Source organism: Gracilinanus agilis, chromosome 1, assembly GCF_016433145.1.
Source record: "Gracilinanus agilis isolate LMUSP501 chromosome 1, AgileGrace, whole genome shotgun sequence".
In the NCBI taxonomy this organism is placed as follows: domain Eukaryota; kingdom Metazoa; phylum Chordata; class Mammalia; order Didelphimorphia; family Didelphidae; genus Gracilinanus; species Gracilinanus agilis.
In genome coordinates this window covers 150,773,097-150,789,420 of record NC_058130.1, presented here as the reverse complement: position 1 = coordinate 150,789,420, position 16,324 = coordinate 150,773,097, and the positions used below count along the sequence as shown (strand labels likewise).

The following is a 16,324-nucleotide window of genomic DNA, read 5'->3' as shown; positions in this document are numbered from 1 at the left end:
AAATATACAAGGAGTTAAAGCAATTGTATAAAAAATCAAGCCATTCCCCAATTGATAAATGGGCAAGAGACATGAATAGGCAATTTTCAGGTAAAGAAATCAAAAGTATCAATAAGCACATGAGAAAGTGTTCCAAATCTCTAATAATTAGAGAAATGCAAATCAAAACAACTCTGAGGTATCACCTCACACCTAGCAGATTGGCTAAAATGAAAGAAGGGGAGAGTAATGAATGCTGGAGGGGATGTGGCAAAATTGGGACATTGATGCATTGCTGGTGGAGTTGTGAACTGATCCAACCATTCTGGCTGGCAATTGGGAGCTACGCTCAAAGGGCTATAAAAGAATCCCTGCCCTTTGATCCAGCCATACCATTGTTGGGTTTGTATCCCAAAGAGATCATAAATAAACAGACTTGTATGAAAATATTTATAGCTGCGCTTTTTGTGGTGGCAAAAAACTGGAAAAGGAGGGTATGCCCTTCATTTGGGGAATGGCTGAACAAATTGTGGTATATGCTGGTGATGGAATACTAGTGTGCTCAAAGGAATAATAAACTGGAGGAATTCCATGTGAACTGGAAAGACCTCCAGGAACTGATGCAGAGTGAAAGGAGCAGAGCCAGAAGAACATTGTACACAGAGACTGATATACTATGGTAAAATCAAATGTAATGGACTTCTGTATCAGCAGAAAGCAATAACACAGGACAGCTCTGAGGGATTTATGGAAAAGAACGCTACCCACATTCAGAGGAAGGACTGCAGGAGCGGAAGCAGACATGATTGGGGATGTAGACTCGAAACTACCACACCAATGCAACTATCAATTTGGAAATAGGTCTTGATCAATGACACATGTTAAAACCAATGGAAATGTGTATCGGCCATGGGTGGGGGGAGTGCGGGGGGTGAAGGGGAAAGTAGGAGCATGAATCATGTAACCATGTTAAAAATGAATATTAATAAATGTATAAAAAAAAGAAAAAAAGAATAGACTACCTGAAAGCCATGGTCAAAGAAAGAGTCTAGAAACCACATTTCAAGAACTTAATCAAGGACAACTGCACTGATCTTAGATCCAAAGGGTAAAATAGAAATGGAAATCATCTACTGATCACTTTCTGAAAGAGATCACAAAATGAAAACTCTCAGAAATAATATAGCCAAATTCCAGAGCTCCCTGATCAAGGAGAAAATATTGCAAGCAGTCAGAAAGATACAATTCAAATATCATGAAGCCACAGTCAGGATCACACAAGATTTATTAGCTTCCGCATTAACTGGAGAAGAAGGTTTGGAATATGCTATCCTAGAAGGCAAAGCAACTAGAATCACAACCAAGAAAACTGAGTATATTTCTTTGGGAGAGAACAGAGGGATGAATATTCAATGAAATAAAGGATTTCCAAGCATTTCTGATGAAAAGGTCAGAGGTGAATATAAAATTTGACATTCAAACACAAGATCCAAGAGAAGCATAAAAGATAACCATGAAAGAGAAATCATAATTTAATAAAGTTAAACTCTTTATATGGGAAGATAGGGTGACGATGACAGGCAATGCTGAAACCTCCCTCTCACTGGAATTGGATCAGAGAGGGAAGGGGGGGAAAGGGGGAGACAGATAGACAGAGAGACAGACAGAGACAGAGAGAGTGTGTGCTGGGTATGGAAATCCATTGTACCCAAAAAAGGAAATAGGAAGAGAACAAAAGAGAGGGGGCACAGTGATAAGAGGAGAGAAGGATAAACAGAAGATACACAGTAATAACTGTGAATGTGAATGGAATAAACTCACCCATAAAATAGAAGCAGATAGCAGAATAGATTAGAAACCAGAATCCAACAAATATGTTGTCTATAATAAGGAGATATACTTGATAAAGAAATACATATACGCAACAGAATTAAAATAAAGAGAAGAAACAGAATCTATTATGCTCAGTTGAAGAAAAAAACCCAACAGGTATAACAATCATAATCTCATACAAAGCAAAAGCAAAAATAGACATAATCAAAAGAGATAATCAGGGAAATCACATTTTGCTAAAAGGCATTAAAGACAATGAAGTAGCATAAAAAATGATAAATTTTTTTTATAAAGGCCTCTTTTCTCAAATATATAGAGAAGTGAGTCAAATTTATAAAAATTAAGAGCCATTCTCCAATTGATAAACTATCAAGGGACATGAACAGGCAGTTTTCAGAAGAAAACAAAGCTATCTGTGGTGATATGAAAAAATACTCTAAATCACTACTGATTAGAGAAATTGTAAATTAAAACAACTCTGAGGTTATCATTTCATATCTATCAGAAATAACAATGCTGGAAGGGAAAAGGGAAAATAAGAACACTGATAAACTGTTGGTGGAGTTGTGAACTGGTCACCTATACTGATCAATATAAAGATCCAAGGCAACTCCAAAGGATTCATGGTGAAAAATGCTGTCTACCTGCAAAGAAACTAATGAATTCTGAGTATAGATGGAAATATACTTTTCTCATTTTATTTTTCTTCCTCTTTTGGTGATATGGCTAATACGTAAATACATTTTGCATGACTTTATAAAAAGGCTTTGCATGACATACATAATAAATATCTCCATAGAGAGGGGTTGAAGGGAAAAGTTTTGGAACTCAGAATTTTAAAATGGATGCTAAAAATAAATTAGTTTTTTTTTAAAAAGGAAAATATAGATTTATGAAATCATATAACTTTTGGAGCAAGAAGCAGCCATTCCAATTTTTTTTTTTTTCAGATAAAGAAAATGAGGTTCAGAAAAGTTGTGATTAATCCAAGGTCATAAAAAGCTTGTTGGCAGAAATGGAGATAAAATAATAATTCTTTTTCTTGGCATTTAAGACCTTCCACAATCTGACTAACCATCTACATTTCCAGCCTTATTTAATATCATTCCCTTCAAAATTCCCACAAAAGGGATTAATAGTCATGTTCCAAACTCAATACTCCAGTGTTTTTTTTCTCCATACCACACCAGCTGTTCCTCTTTATTCCTACCTCTTAGAATCCTTCAAGGCTAAACAGGTACTACTACTTCCTCATCCCCTGAATTTCTCTCATCTCCAGGGATTAGATATTAAAAATGTCAAATGAGCAGGAGCTAAAGGATCTTTGTTCTCCTTCCTCTGGACCATTTTTTTTTTTTGCCAATCACCTTGCCACTGAGGTCAAAGCCTCCAGTGCCCATAGCACTTAACATTTTTAGTTGCAAGGGTACACTATTCTGATTGATAGTATCTCATTTAGCTCAATATGTCTCAATTGTCTTAGGGAAGGCTTTCCTTTACTCTCTTGGCTGTTTTCTTGCAAACTGAGAACTCTCTACTTTCCATCATCAGCTCTGCTTGGTTTGGATACCACAGCTCATGATGCACTCATGCCAGGCACTTCATGGTGCCTCCTTGACTGGACTTTTCAGATTTCTTGTGTGTATTGTCTTCTATTAGTTTGTAAGCCTCTTGAAGGCAAGGATTATGTTTCTTTTTCTTATCTGTATTCAGCCTTAGTGCAGTGCCTGGCAAACAGCAGGCACTTAAAAAATGTGAACTGACCTGCTATGCCTACTCTGTTCTTTTTGTAATTTTGTAATCATTATCAATTAAATGCTATTATTACTGAAAAGGGTGCCTCAACCTATTCCCCTATAGCTCCATTCACAATTCCTATAATTTTCTATACCAAAATGCCTCTTACTAACCACCACGACCTTATACTTATTGTTTTCTCCAATTAGAATATCAGATTCCTTGAGGGCAGGGATTCTTTTTACCTATATTAATAATATCTGCATTCAGCAAAGTATCCAGCACATATTATGTGTTTTACAAATACTTTTTCACTACTTCATTAATAAAGTAGCAAAATGCCTTTCAAACAGCCAGACTGCAGTAGACATAGCAGTAGACTAGAATTTGAATCTGGCTTCAACTATACTAGCTGATACAACCCTGGGAAAGTCTGTTTCCTCATCTGTAAAATAAGGATAATAATAGCACCTATTTCCCCAGAATGTTATAAGAATAAAATCAAATAATACTTGTAAGTATTTTGCAAACCTTGAAGTGTTACATAAATTTGTTATTACTATTGGAAAGGTTGCCTCAATCTATTTCCCTATGCTCCATTCACCATTCCTATAATATTCTACAACAAAATACCTCTCACTAACCACCACTACTGTAGAACAACAACAATGAAGCTACTGTGATGATAGAAACCACTCCCTAAGTTTGTTCTACCCCACACCCCATTTTAGTGAGCATATATTGTGGGAGGTAGAGACACAGAGGATAAAAGGTGTGGGGTGGAGTCTCTCTATCTCTGTCTCTGTCTCTCTGTCTGTAGGTTGGTGCTTGAGGGCTTTTGTGGGCTAAGTGGCTTGGCAGGCTTCAGATTTCAGCTTAGGGTATTTTTCTAGATAGGTGAAATTTTCTGTCCCCTTCCTACATTTCCCCTTTTTTCCTATATTTCCATTTTTTATTAAAATCACATTGTTGAGAGCTATTGACAGACTCCTGACCTAAGAGTTGATTTTATAATGGTGACCACAATATTTTATTACTATTACACTTAATAATTTTACATTCATTTATTATACTATTAAAACTTAAAACTCTCCTAAGCCTTTTGGGACACCCTATATATTTTAACATTTTATATATATATATATATCTATATCTAGTTGAGTAATATATTAATTATGCTGTTTCTAAATCAACCATGCTTCAACTGCTTCTAGTACCTTCTAACTTTTTAAAAGTTTCATTCTTTTCATCCCTATTGAATGTAAAAAACAAACAAGCTCAGATCACTTAAAAGCAAGATTATCTTATTTAAACACATAATAAATATTCTCTTAATGTTTTCTGTAAATAAGTCTACAAATAAAAGTTGGAAGACTTCAAATATGGTGGTCTCATTAATATCAATTATCTGAAGTTACTACAATTAACACATGTATACACAATTTTCTCTCCTAACTTAGTCTGGACATTACTGGAAATTTAGGGTTACATGACATTGCCAAAAGCAAAAGAAAAGAGGAAATGACAACACATGCAGGTAGGGAGAGACCTCAAAGAATTGATTTGAGATTTGTGGTGAAATCATGTATTTTGGGAAGTATTTACTTATATTATATAATAATTTACTCTTAGAATTTACTTGTTTAACAATTTACTCACCTTTATTTCTGTCAATAAAAGTGAATATTAAAAAATAAAACTATTAAAAAAGTAAAAATGATACTCTTTAGCAAATGAGTGCATTTTACAAAGCAGATCTTTACTATGATAACTACTATGAAGCATTTTCAATAATGTATTGAAATTATACTAGATTTGGAGGTTTCCAAATATCAAGCCATTCATGTGTAGCATTTTAAAGTGAAGTACTACAACACATCCCTCAGAGAAAAGGTATACTAACTTCACAAATTAGGGCATACTAATTTCACTTTTTCAACTAGGATTGGTACAGATTGGATATGTTTTTCTCCCTTTGTGGTGAAGTAAGTTAACAAGAAGGAAAGAAAAGAGGTTTTACCTGGGCATACTGCTCCAAAACTAGGGCTGCATCATTGTATTTCCTCTGCTCTGCTAGCTTTCCTATAAAGAAAAGGCTGTCATTAGTAGATGACTTGTCATGACTGACCTGTTAAAAATCCCTCCAGTAAACTTACAATAGTCAACACATTTGTGTAATTCACATAGTTTTAATGATGGAAAAGAAATATTTTAATAACCAATCATTTGAAGCAATAGTTATCAGAGTGCACAGTCTCTTTAAAATGTGTTGTATCGAAGTCTAATGAAACTAAGGGCGATCCTAAACAAAACTAAAAAATTGTGGCCCTAGATAGCATAAAATACCTGGAAGTATGCCTACCAAGACAAACCCAGGTATTACAAAGACATAATTATAAAACACTTTTTATACAAATAAAGTCAGATTTAAATAACTGGAAAATAATAATTGTTCATGGGATGGTCAGAGCCAATATAAGAAAAATGACAATTTTACCTAACTTACTAATTCAATGCCATCTAACTGACTGTGTGAGAAAAAACAGCTCCATCCCACCACATCAACCTGAGTTTCCCCTGGTGTTCCCTGAAATCATCCTGAGTGTCCCCTGGTGTCAGGTGGAGCATCAGCGTGCAACCCTGCTACAGAGGGAGGAGCTAGTGGGATTTAAAAGGAGATCAGTGGGAAAGCAAAGGTTATTTCCACTCTTGAACTGACTGAGGACTGATGGTAATACTGTGGAAAAGTATAGGCCAGTGATGGTGAATCTTTTAGAGATGGAGTGTAGGGTTCCCCAACTCCCAGATCTAGTGCCACGCTTCCCTCCAACCTCCTGAGACCAAGTGTCATGAGCTTTCCCCATACCCCAGGGAGGGGAGGGAGAAAGTATTCTCATTGGGCTGCTGGGTAGAGGGGCAGGGGAAATGAGGAATGTCCTCAGGTACATGGAGAGGGGGAGGGAAACAGCTCCATCCCAAATCCCTCTGGCTTTCTAGTAATGAACTTTGGTGAGTGACTGCAGGTATGCCCACAGAGGGAGCTCTGCATGCCCCTTTTGGCACCCATGACAAAGGTTCACTATCACTGGTATAAGCCATAAGCCAGTTAAATGGAAATTCTATAATTAGGTTAATCCTTCCACAAGAGAAATATAACTATCTCCACTCTCTCTCTCATTTCTCCCCTTCTCAATTCTATTAATATATCATTAGAATTCTGGTTGGGTCCCCCATTCTTATCATAACATAAATTCCAAAAAATTATTTTATTGAGCCAGAAAAAAATAACAAAATTCATTTAGAAGAACAAAAGGTCAAGAATATCAAAGGAGTTAATAAAAAAATGTAAAGGAATGATGTCTAGCATTATCTGGTAGTGGCCAAGAAATAAAAAGATAAGCTCATTATTTCGCACTTAATGTGCCAAAAAAATTTAATTTTAAAAAATAGTTAAATTGGAAAAAAAATTACGAATCTGAAGAGAAATTTTTTTAAAAGGAGCAATGGAAACTTCAAATATACCTAATTTGATTAAGGACAACTCAACTTACTCCTTATACACAGACACACTGATTTAAAGGAACAAAAATATAGAAAGAATTTTATGTTTCTTTTTTTTTTTAAACCCTTATCTTCCATCTTGGAATCAGTATTGTGTATTGGTTCCAAGGCAAAAGAATGGTAAGGGCTAGACAATGGGGGTTAAGTGACTTGCCCAGGGTCACACAGCTGGGAAGTGTCAGAGGCCAGATTTGAACCTGGGACCTCTAATCTCTAGGCCTGGCTCTCAATCCACTGAGCTATTCAGCTGCCCCCAGAATTTTATGTTTCAACAGATCAACTCAACATTTTCTGAAGAAAAAAGTTTTTATGTAATGTACTAAGGATCAAAAATCAGTTGTACTCAAAAGTATTTCTTATTTAAGCATAAAAATATTAGAAATTTCCCAAGCAATGTAAATAATTTTCCTCTCTTATAACATAGTATTTGCCTATGTTTCCATCAGGAAAAGAGCTAAGTGGCAAAACAAAAAACTAAGTCAAATTCTGCAGTTTATCTGAATCGAAATATTAGCCTGTAGTGTGGATTTAGATTATTTCTATCTACCAACATTGGGAGAAAAGGCCAGAGAAAAGGAATATCAAAAACAAGACCTGGATCAATTTCAGAGTATACAAAAAAGAAAATGAACAAAGAATAAAGAACCTAAATAGAAGCCCAACATTCATAAAGAATGAGAAAATACTCAAAACTTTGGAGGACAAAGTCTGCAGGAAATATCTCACAATAACTCAGTGGCTTAGATATGCAAAACATTTTTTGAAAATTCAAGAGATATCTTTCCATCTAAATCTCTATTAGTGGCATAGATTCAGTCTGGCTTTTAGTTGAAAGGTTTCAAAGGAAATCTTCAGAGGAGGTAGTTTCTGAAGAACTGCTATAGTTATAACATCTTGCTAAGAAATTCTATAGTATCAAGAGAGTCTTTATGTAATTAGTCATATTCAAATTATGTATTTTTAAAAATAATTTCTAATTGGGCTATAATAGAAGTTCATTTTTATAGTCAGATGTATGATAATCTATAGACTAAGATGAAGGTGGCAGAAGAGAGCAATATCCTTGAACCTGCTAGTAGTAAAATTTCTGTGGCTGGAGAATTTGAGGGAATTACAACAATTCTTTGAAGAAATATATAACAAAGGAATTACTTGTTAATTAGATTAGTTTAGTAAGACAGAATTAGGGGTATAGACAGCTAAGAAGTTAAGTTAGCCTTGATTTTTATCAAGGAAGAAAAAGTCTCTTGCGAGACAGATTTGGGATTAGGGTTATATAGAGAGACATTAGATTTAGGGTACATATATCAATAAACAATATTATTCCTATCTGTCTGCTTCTTTTTCTTTCCCTTAATCTCTATAGTTAAAATAGTTTTTTGTAAATTCAGTCTCTAGCAGATTTCCTTCAACTGCTAAGATCAATTTTTCCTCCAACTGCCAAAAACTGAATTCATTTAACCTAATAGCCTACCAATATCTACCAATACCTATAAACAACTAGTGTTTATTCCAATACAAATCAATAAGGGTTTATATTCCCCATTACAAGAGACATAACTAGATGAACGATAAAAAGTAGATGAATGGATAAATAGAAAGCCTAAAGTAGGAGCTGAATGGGCAGAGATGAGGTTATTATACAGGTTGAATTTGGCAGATAGGAAACTATAGGATAAAAGAGGAATTCTATTTCTTTGCTGCTCAAGTATCTATTTTGTGATTTGCAAGGATCTCTCTGCTGTGTTATAGTAAATCAGGTTTCTCTGAAGCTCTGGATTTCTCCCCCTTTATGTATCATTGACAGGCCAATTCTTACTTATTTATTCTGGGCCTTTCATTTCCCATTTACTCCATAATCTATAATATTCTTACCTCCAAATTTAGAAGCTATCTCTCTGTCCGGAATCATGTTGAATTTAGGTATTCTATCATACCTTTACTTTAAATTGTGTAAATTACTTTAAAATGTGGCCTGCTAAATTAAGAATGTACAAGTGTGCCAAAGAAATAACAAAAAGAAAAGGGTTATGTAGAACTGGTGAAATATAGTCTTACCTGACAGAGTTCTACCCAGGCTGGCTAATTGGTCTTTAGTATAGTTCAGCTGAGCTGCCATACAGAAAGCTTGCTGCCAGCTGCCACTGGTCACAAAAGCATCCAAGGCTTTATCATAGGCACCAGAGCGAGCAAATACCAATCCTGCTTGTTCAAAAAGATTCTTTTGCTTCAGGTGTTCCCCATAAATGCTACTGATATCCTAAAATGAATTTAAGGGTAAATGAGACTCAAAAATTCCTATATCAATAAATCAGCTCCAATATATACTGGTTTGGTCACATATTTTTTTCATCAATCACTTGTTTAGGATAATAATACATTTAAACAGGTTGAAGAAAAACTCCAAAGTCAAAAATAGTTTTACTGGGTATAATACTATAAATAATGCAGCTGCAAACTCAACAAAGCCTTGGGGTAATAATAAATCATGTACCTTATACTGTTCAGAACTTGATGGGTACAATTTCAAAGCTTCATTATATAAACTTTTGTCCTTTATCAAGTTTAAACATTCTGGAAAATACTCAGGTCCTGTGGAAACAGAATTAAGATAAAGAGTTAAAAAGGATATTGAAATCATCTAGTTCAGCTGCCTAATTACTGAGTAACTGAAACAAATGGATCTCTATCATATGTTTAAAGAGCTTACTACTTTCAAGATCATTCTTCCTAATGTTGAAATTTGCCTCTTTGTAACTTACTCATTAAAGCTCACCTATCATAAGCTTTTAGGTAGTGTGCTAAATGTAGATTTAATTTCACATTTACATGTGTGGATAATATATACTTCAATTACCATGTATTTATATATTACATAACATATATCTATATATGGATGGTGGACGCTGATGGTTTAAAGGACATGGCATTATATTTCAAATACAACTGAACAAATGATGTTGTACTTGGGGTTCTAGTGTATTACAGCTTATTAGAAGAGTAGAGTAAAATTAAATCTTCTTGTAGCTTTACTATCTTTAAAATAATTTCTATATTAATCCTTACTATTAAGTAAGTTTTTCATTAGCCCAGGGTAATACCTGAACATTTAGAACAGGAGTTCCAAACTTTTTTTGTATCATGAATGACCCTTTTGGGCAGACTAGTAAAGGCAATGAACCCCATTTCAGAATAATGCTTTTGAATAAAGTAGGATAATATCTAATTACAAAGAAATCACAAAGGAAACCAATTATATTAAAATACAGTTAAAAAACAACAAAACAAACACACTTTCCGAACCTAGTTAAGAACCTCTGAACCAGAGGATCTAGAATTCAGCATCATTTACTGAAGTCTCTTAAAGGTATATCAGAGGCTATGCAGGATAGTAGTATTGCTATTTCAGATTTTCCAAGGCTAGTTCTTATACTGTTTTTCTGCTAAAAACTAATATCCAAAATTGACAGGAAAACTATTAAGTGAAAAAAAGCACAACTTTTATTAGTGATTGTTAGGTATCATTTTGAATGAAATTCCATTTTAAGAATGAGTAAATTTGAATTTTTCAATCACATATATTTCATGAAGTCACCCATAATTAAAATGAGTGAATGATACCATGTCCTATGTTAAAGAAATCTAATATATAAAAAACCTGAACTTTAAAAGAAATATCACTTTAAAACTAATGTACTTTTTTTTTTTTAAACCCTTACCTTCCATCTTAGAATCAATACTGTCTATTGGCTCTAAGGCAGAACACTAAGAGCTAGGCCAGTGATGCCCCCTAAAATATTCTGTCCAGCAACACAACATTATTCCTAATCTGACGAATACAATGAGTAGGATACAATCCAATGAAACTTCTAAAGAGCTGCCTTAGAAACAGACTGACAGATGAGCATTTCCTTTCCTTTGGCCCCCTCTTTAAAAAGTTTGCCCATCACTGGGCTAGGCAATGGGGGGGGAAGGGGAGAATGTCAAGGGACTTGCCCAGGGTCACATGGCAAGGAGGTATCTGAAGCCAGGTTTGAATCCAGGACCTCCTGTCTCTGGAAACCTGGCTCTCAATCCACTGAGCCACCCAGTTGCCCCCCTAAGACTAATATACTTTCAATGAAGTCAAAGGACATGAATGGACAGAGGAAGAAATACAAATTGGTTAATAACTATGGGAAACAACACTGAAATTTCCTAATAATCAGATAAAAGCAAATCAAAACACTAGAAGAGAAAAAGAAAGAAAAATTAAAACTCACACAAGTATTTTAGAAAGCAACCTGGCAAAAATAAAAATTTTAATTCTATCTTTCAACCCTCCAATTCCCGAACTAGGACCATCTCCTAAAAATGCCATAAAAGGGGAAAAAAGTATTATTAAAAAAAGTACTAATAAGCTAAATATATAAAAAATTAATAGGAACACTATCCACATTCAGAGGAAGAACTGCAGGAGTAGAAACACAGAAGGTCGAAATTCGAACTCTCAATCTTCCAGATAACCTAACGATAGCCATGCTTTCTTTTTGGCCGCCTGGCTCAGCTCTTTTGAGCACTTTTTTTAAAAGGGAAAGTGGCTTTCCTTGCCATGCTTTTGCTGAAAGCAACAGCACGTTTTTGCCTCAGGCGGGACTCAGCCAGCCAGTCCAGCCCAAACCACCTTTTATGTTTGACTATTGATTGTACTTGCCTATTGTGATGAGAATGCTCTATTGCTGGATTTTGCACTATTTTGTTGCACTTTATTTGATTGATCCTTGTACTTGGACGATGCATATACTACCTCACAACATAATATCAGTATTAGTGACCTAATTGACCTGATGTGCCTTTCAAAAACATTTTATGCTCTTTGTCATTCCTTTTGCACTTTCTCGAATGTATTATTGCTTTGTATGCCTCATTTGCACTCACACTATGGATCATGGCAAGTTAAGGAGGAAATGAATCTTATTTCTTACAAATTAACCTCTATTCTTTACCTCTGTGATTGTGTAAAAACTACACTTTTTTTGTTGTTGTTGGTTTTTCTTCCTACATGTGCAATACAGTATTTGATTTTTTTTTCCTTTTCCCTCATTTTTTTTTACATTTGGAACACGTCACCAGCATTAAATAGACTCTTGACTGTTTTGATTTTTGCAATAAGAATAAGCTAAGATGCCCATTTGCCTAGCATATGAATTTATACCCAAAAAGTTTCGGACTATAGAAACCTGCCACTAGTTATTTAACTATAATGAGACTTTTGCTCGATGATTATGTCTAATCCAAGAAAAATCGGACCACAAAGGATCACAGAGGTTTTGACCTGCAAAGTGCAAATGAGCACATAAAAGAAAGAGACTGAACTAATCCTACAGGGATTGATGACATTCTATGTAAAGACTTGATCCTATGTGAGACTTGAGGTTGCAACGCTTAGCATATGTTAAGACGTAGGACTTCCTTGTACCGCACTTGATATCAAGTACTCAACATCGATTGTTCTGGCTCCATTATATCTGAAGTGAAGAAAAGTATTGCACCGGAAAATGCTATTTCTCATTTGTCTCAAGATCTAGTCTCCTTTTTCCATTTCTTCTATGATGTGACAACTTACTGTAGTCCAGGCTGCTAAATTGGGTTAGTGAGTGATTGTCGTTGCAAAGCTTATGGGACATGGATTGCTACAGGAACCTGTTTTGATTTGTGAATTTTTTTTCCTTTTTCTTATTCCTAGAATTTTTTCCTTTCACACATTTTTTTAAAAAAAAATATCCTGTATTTTCCTCAGAGGTTATTTTTTTTCCTCCTTTTTCTTTTTTTTTCTTTGGACTTTTTGATGTTTTGAGAATTGATTCATATACCTTATGCCTTGACCATGTATTCCTGTGTGATTCCCATGTGTATCCCCGTATTTTCCTCAGGGGGGAAATGTAAAGTTGTTCTCCTCTGGGTGACTATGTGTAAATTTGGACTTGAATTAGACCCTAATTTAGAACAGAAGACTACCTCCCAGAATCCAGAAGACGCCATGAAGATGCATGCAGAGACCACACACTGCTGCAAGAGATCCAGAGTGAATTTCGAGACATGGCGAATTTGAACTTTGGGGGGTTGAATGCATTTATTTTGAATGGACAGTTTATGCCAGAAAGGGGGACTGCCCCCTTAATGGTTTTTTGTCAATGTACCGAACATTGGTTTTGTTCTTTCTCCCTTTTATCTCTAAATTATTGTAAACTCTAATTTGATTATATTTTCCCCATCCATTGGGGAGATTTATCTCCCAAAGGATCACAGGGGGGTAATGTATTAGTTAAAATCACCTGGGGTTCTATTTGGAAGGATTGAACCTCAATATAGTGTTTGACAAACTTCTGTGGACCTGTGGGGGTCCTTAAAACTACATTTCCCGTGGTCCAATGGGTTTCATGGGTTTCCGGTTTTGGATGATGTATTCAAGGGTGAGGGACTGTTTTAAGTAGGGGGTAGTGACTTGGAACTTCCTCTTTAGTTACCTGAGCTCAAGGAGAGAGGAAGGTAAATGGCTGAGGTGAGGTTGGAATAGGTTTTTCTTACAGGTGCGTGGTCAGTTTATCTCTATCAGCATGGCTTTTATTAAAATCATAACGGGGGGGGGGGAATTGGAGAATGGGGGGGGTGAAGTGGGTGAAGGGTAAAGTAAAAACATGACTTATGTAACCAGGGAAATTTTTTCTAAAAATAAAAAATTATTTAAAAAAATTAAAAAAAAAATTAATTACATTACATAGTTTATAATAAAAAACAAGAAACGACATAATATGTATCACAATTACAAAGCAGCTGAATAAATTAGGGCTAGTGTCATGAATGTTGTTTTCTTAAAAGAGAAATATTAATAGAAGGAAAAATGGAAAGTCTTACATGAAAGGATACAAAGCAAAATGAGCCGAACTAGAAATGAATGCATTGATTATACATATGTAAATACCTGTACATATGTGTATATATACATACACATACAAAGGAAGAAAAGTCAGGTTAGTGAAACCATAAACAGAATTGAAAAGGGACTAAGAATGAACATTTATTTTCTATTAAGTTGTTTGTTTCTATATAGCTAACTAAGTGCAATGAATGCTTTATTTTGTATATATATTTGATACTATGTTTATGTTTATTAAGTTATAAAAATTGTTTAAAAACAAAAATCCAATATGTTGCTGAGTCCTAATGATTTTACCGTTGCAACATTTCCTTGGACACTGACATCACCCTGGCGCAGGGCCACATCCCAGATGATTTTGTTAGAAGTAAAATTTACGTATTTATAGATATATATATAAATGTGTGGCCGCCAGGAATCAACAATTCAGGTTGATTCCGTAATTAAATCAGACCCAAGTCAGCTTCGGGTTGAGGAGTTTATTTATAATCTGGTAGGTAAAAAGTAGGAATAAAGAGAAAGGGAGAGGCTAGTCCAGGCCTGTGGAGGCCTGGACGGAGAGAGAAGGTTAAAAGGCTAAATAAATGAAGCTGTAAGCCACAAGGCCCAACAGCCAGATAGGCGGAGTTTAGAATTGGCCCAGCTAGGCCAAGGAAGTCAGCCTAACTTACCCACATGACAATACAGAGTGTAAGCTGTCTGTGGTCTCAGGAGATGCTTCTGCTCCCAGTTCGAGACAGCAACTGCCCCCACAGGAAGTTCACTAACTTACTTAAAGAGATAGTGTCTTTCATCACTTCCTGTGGTCCACCTCTAATTCAAATGGACAAATGGCAGTTTCTACATTGATTTGGACTGCCCAAAGGGCAGTCCCTTATTCTTGATTTGTTACTTATTGCCACGTGTGGGTAACTCGTCTCCCCTCCCCACTAAGGGAGGTTAGGATTACATCATTTCTACGCCTAGGATGGGTAGATTTTTGACTATTAATGGGCTCGAGCTAATTCTATTTACACAATTTCTTTCCATTTTTGTTTATTGTCTTTTGTTAATTTGTTTGATTCTTTGAAGGAATGCATAGTATAATAATCTTGATAGCTCTTGTGTACAACTATTTCTTTGAATGCTTATTTCATTATTTTTATTGATAATGATTAAGCTTATAGTTAAAAAAATCAAGTATCCAAGTCCCCTAATTCATTTTAAATTGTTTAGTTTTTAACTATCTTAATTACATGCAACTTTTTAGTAATATATTTAGTTGGTTTAAGTAAGATATACAGTCATAGTAAACAACACAGATTTTAGATAGGAGAAATTATGATTAATATCACATGATTGTCATGTTAAAAAATTAAATAATAAAGAAATATAACAATTACTGTCAGAGACTTACCACATTTGCTAAGGTGGCCAATGGCTTTCTCATACCGTTTCAAGTGCTTATCTATTGTGTACCGTTGATAATTGATTTCCATCTTTCTAAGTGTATTTAGAAATGGAAGATATTCTTTGGGATCCTGAAGAACCAAACAATATTGCTATATTCATTTCTCTTGATTATCTTATCAAACAATTCAAGTCAATTTAGGTTAAAAAAATTTTTTTTAATCTGAAACTTTAACTTTTCATGCAGAACAATATATTTTAATATTTAACTAAAATTTCACCTTATTTTACTTCATTCTCATTCTGTACTTTGTAAGCAAATAATGTTAAAGTTCCCACCTAAAAGACAACTGCAATAGATTTTCCACTATATTCTTTTTGTATTCAAATATTATGAATAAAATATGAAATAGAATTTAAACCAAGGTGCATAGTAAACAAATCTTAGGACTTCTCAATCATATGTTTACGGAATTCCAGTCTCTAAAGCTATAGGGAGCTGTGGGAGATTTACACAAAACAAAAAACAGGGAATCAGTAAGGTATGGTGGGAAGAACAGTAGTTTTAGAATATAATACATAAAATACTAACATTTATATAGCCCTAAAGGTTTGCAAAGTGTCTTATTCTTTTATCCTTTTATTTTATTCATTTGATTCTCACAAAAACTCTTTTGAATTAAGTGCTATTATTACTCACATTTTGCAGATAAAGAAAATGAGACTTGAGTTGAGTGACTTACCTATACCTGAGGAAAGATTTAAACTTCTGTAACTCCAAGTCCAATACTCTTTTCATCACATCATTTAGGATCTGGATTAAAATTCTTTCTTTGGTACTTATCACTAACATGGTATTATCTAAATTAAGTTAAATTTTATCCCCAGTTTCCTTATATGTAATGAAGA

At 34.7% G+C, this 16,324-nt stretch overlaps 1 protein-coding gene across 1 annotated transcript in view; it reads right to left on the bottom strand.

Annotated features, from left to right (window-relative positions):
* Window positions 1–16,324, bottom strand: part of ELP1 (elongator acetyltransferase complex subunit 1) — a 77,790-nt gene that overhangs the window by 15,219 nt on the left and 46,247 nt on the right. Inside the window, exons 25-28 of the mRNA XM_044657218.1 lie at window positions 15,423–15,546; window positions 9,605–9,702; window positions 9,169–9,370; window positions 5,570–5,631 (exon numbers count right to left, since the gene is read on the bottom strand). Of these exons, the coding sequence (XP_044513153.1) occupies window positions 5,570–5,631; window positions 9,169–9,370; window positions 9,605–9,702; window positions 15,423–15,546 (486 nt within the window). The remainder of the gene's footprint in view (window positions 1–5,569; window positions 5,632–9,168; window positions 9,371–9,604; window positions 9,703–15,422; window positions 15,547–16,324) is intronic.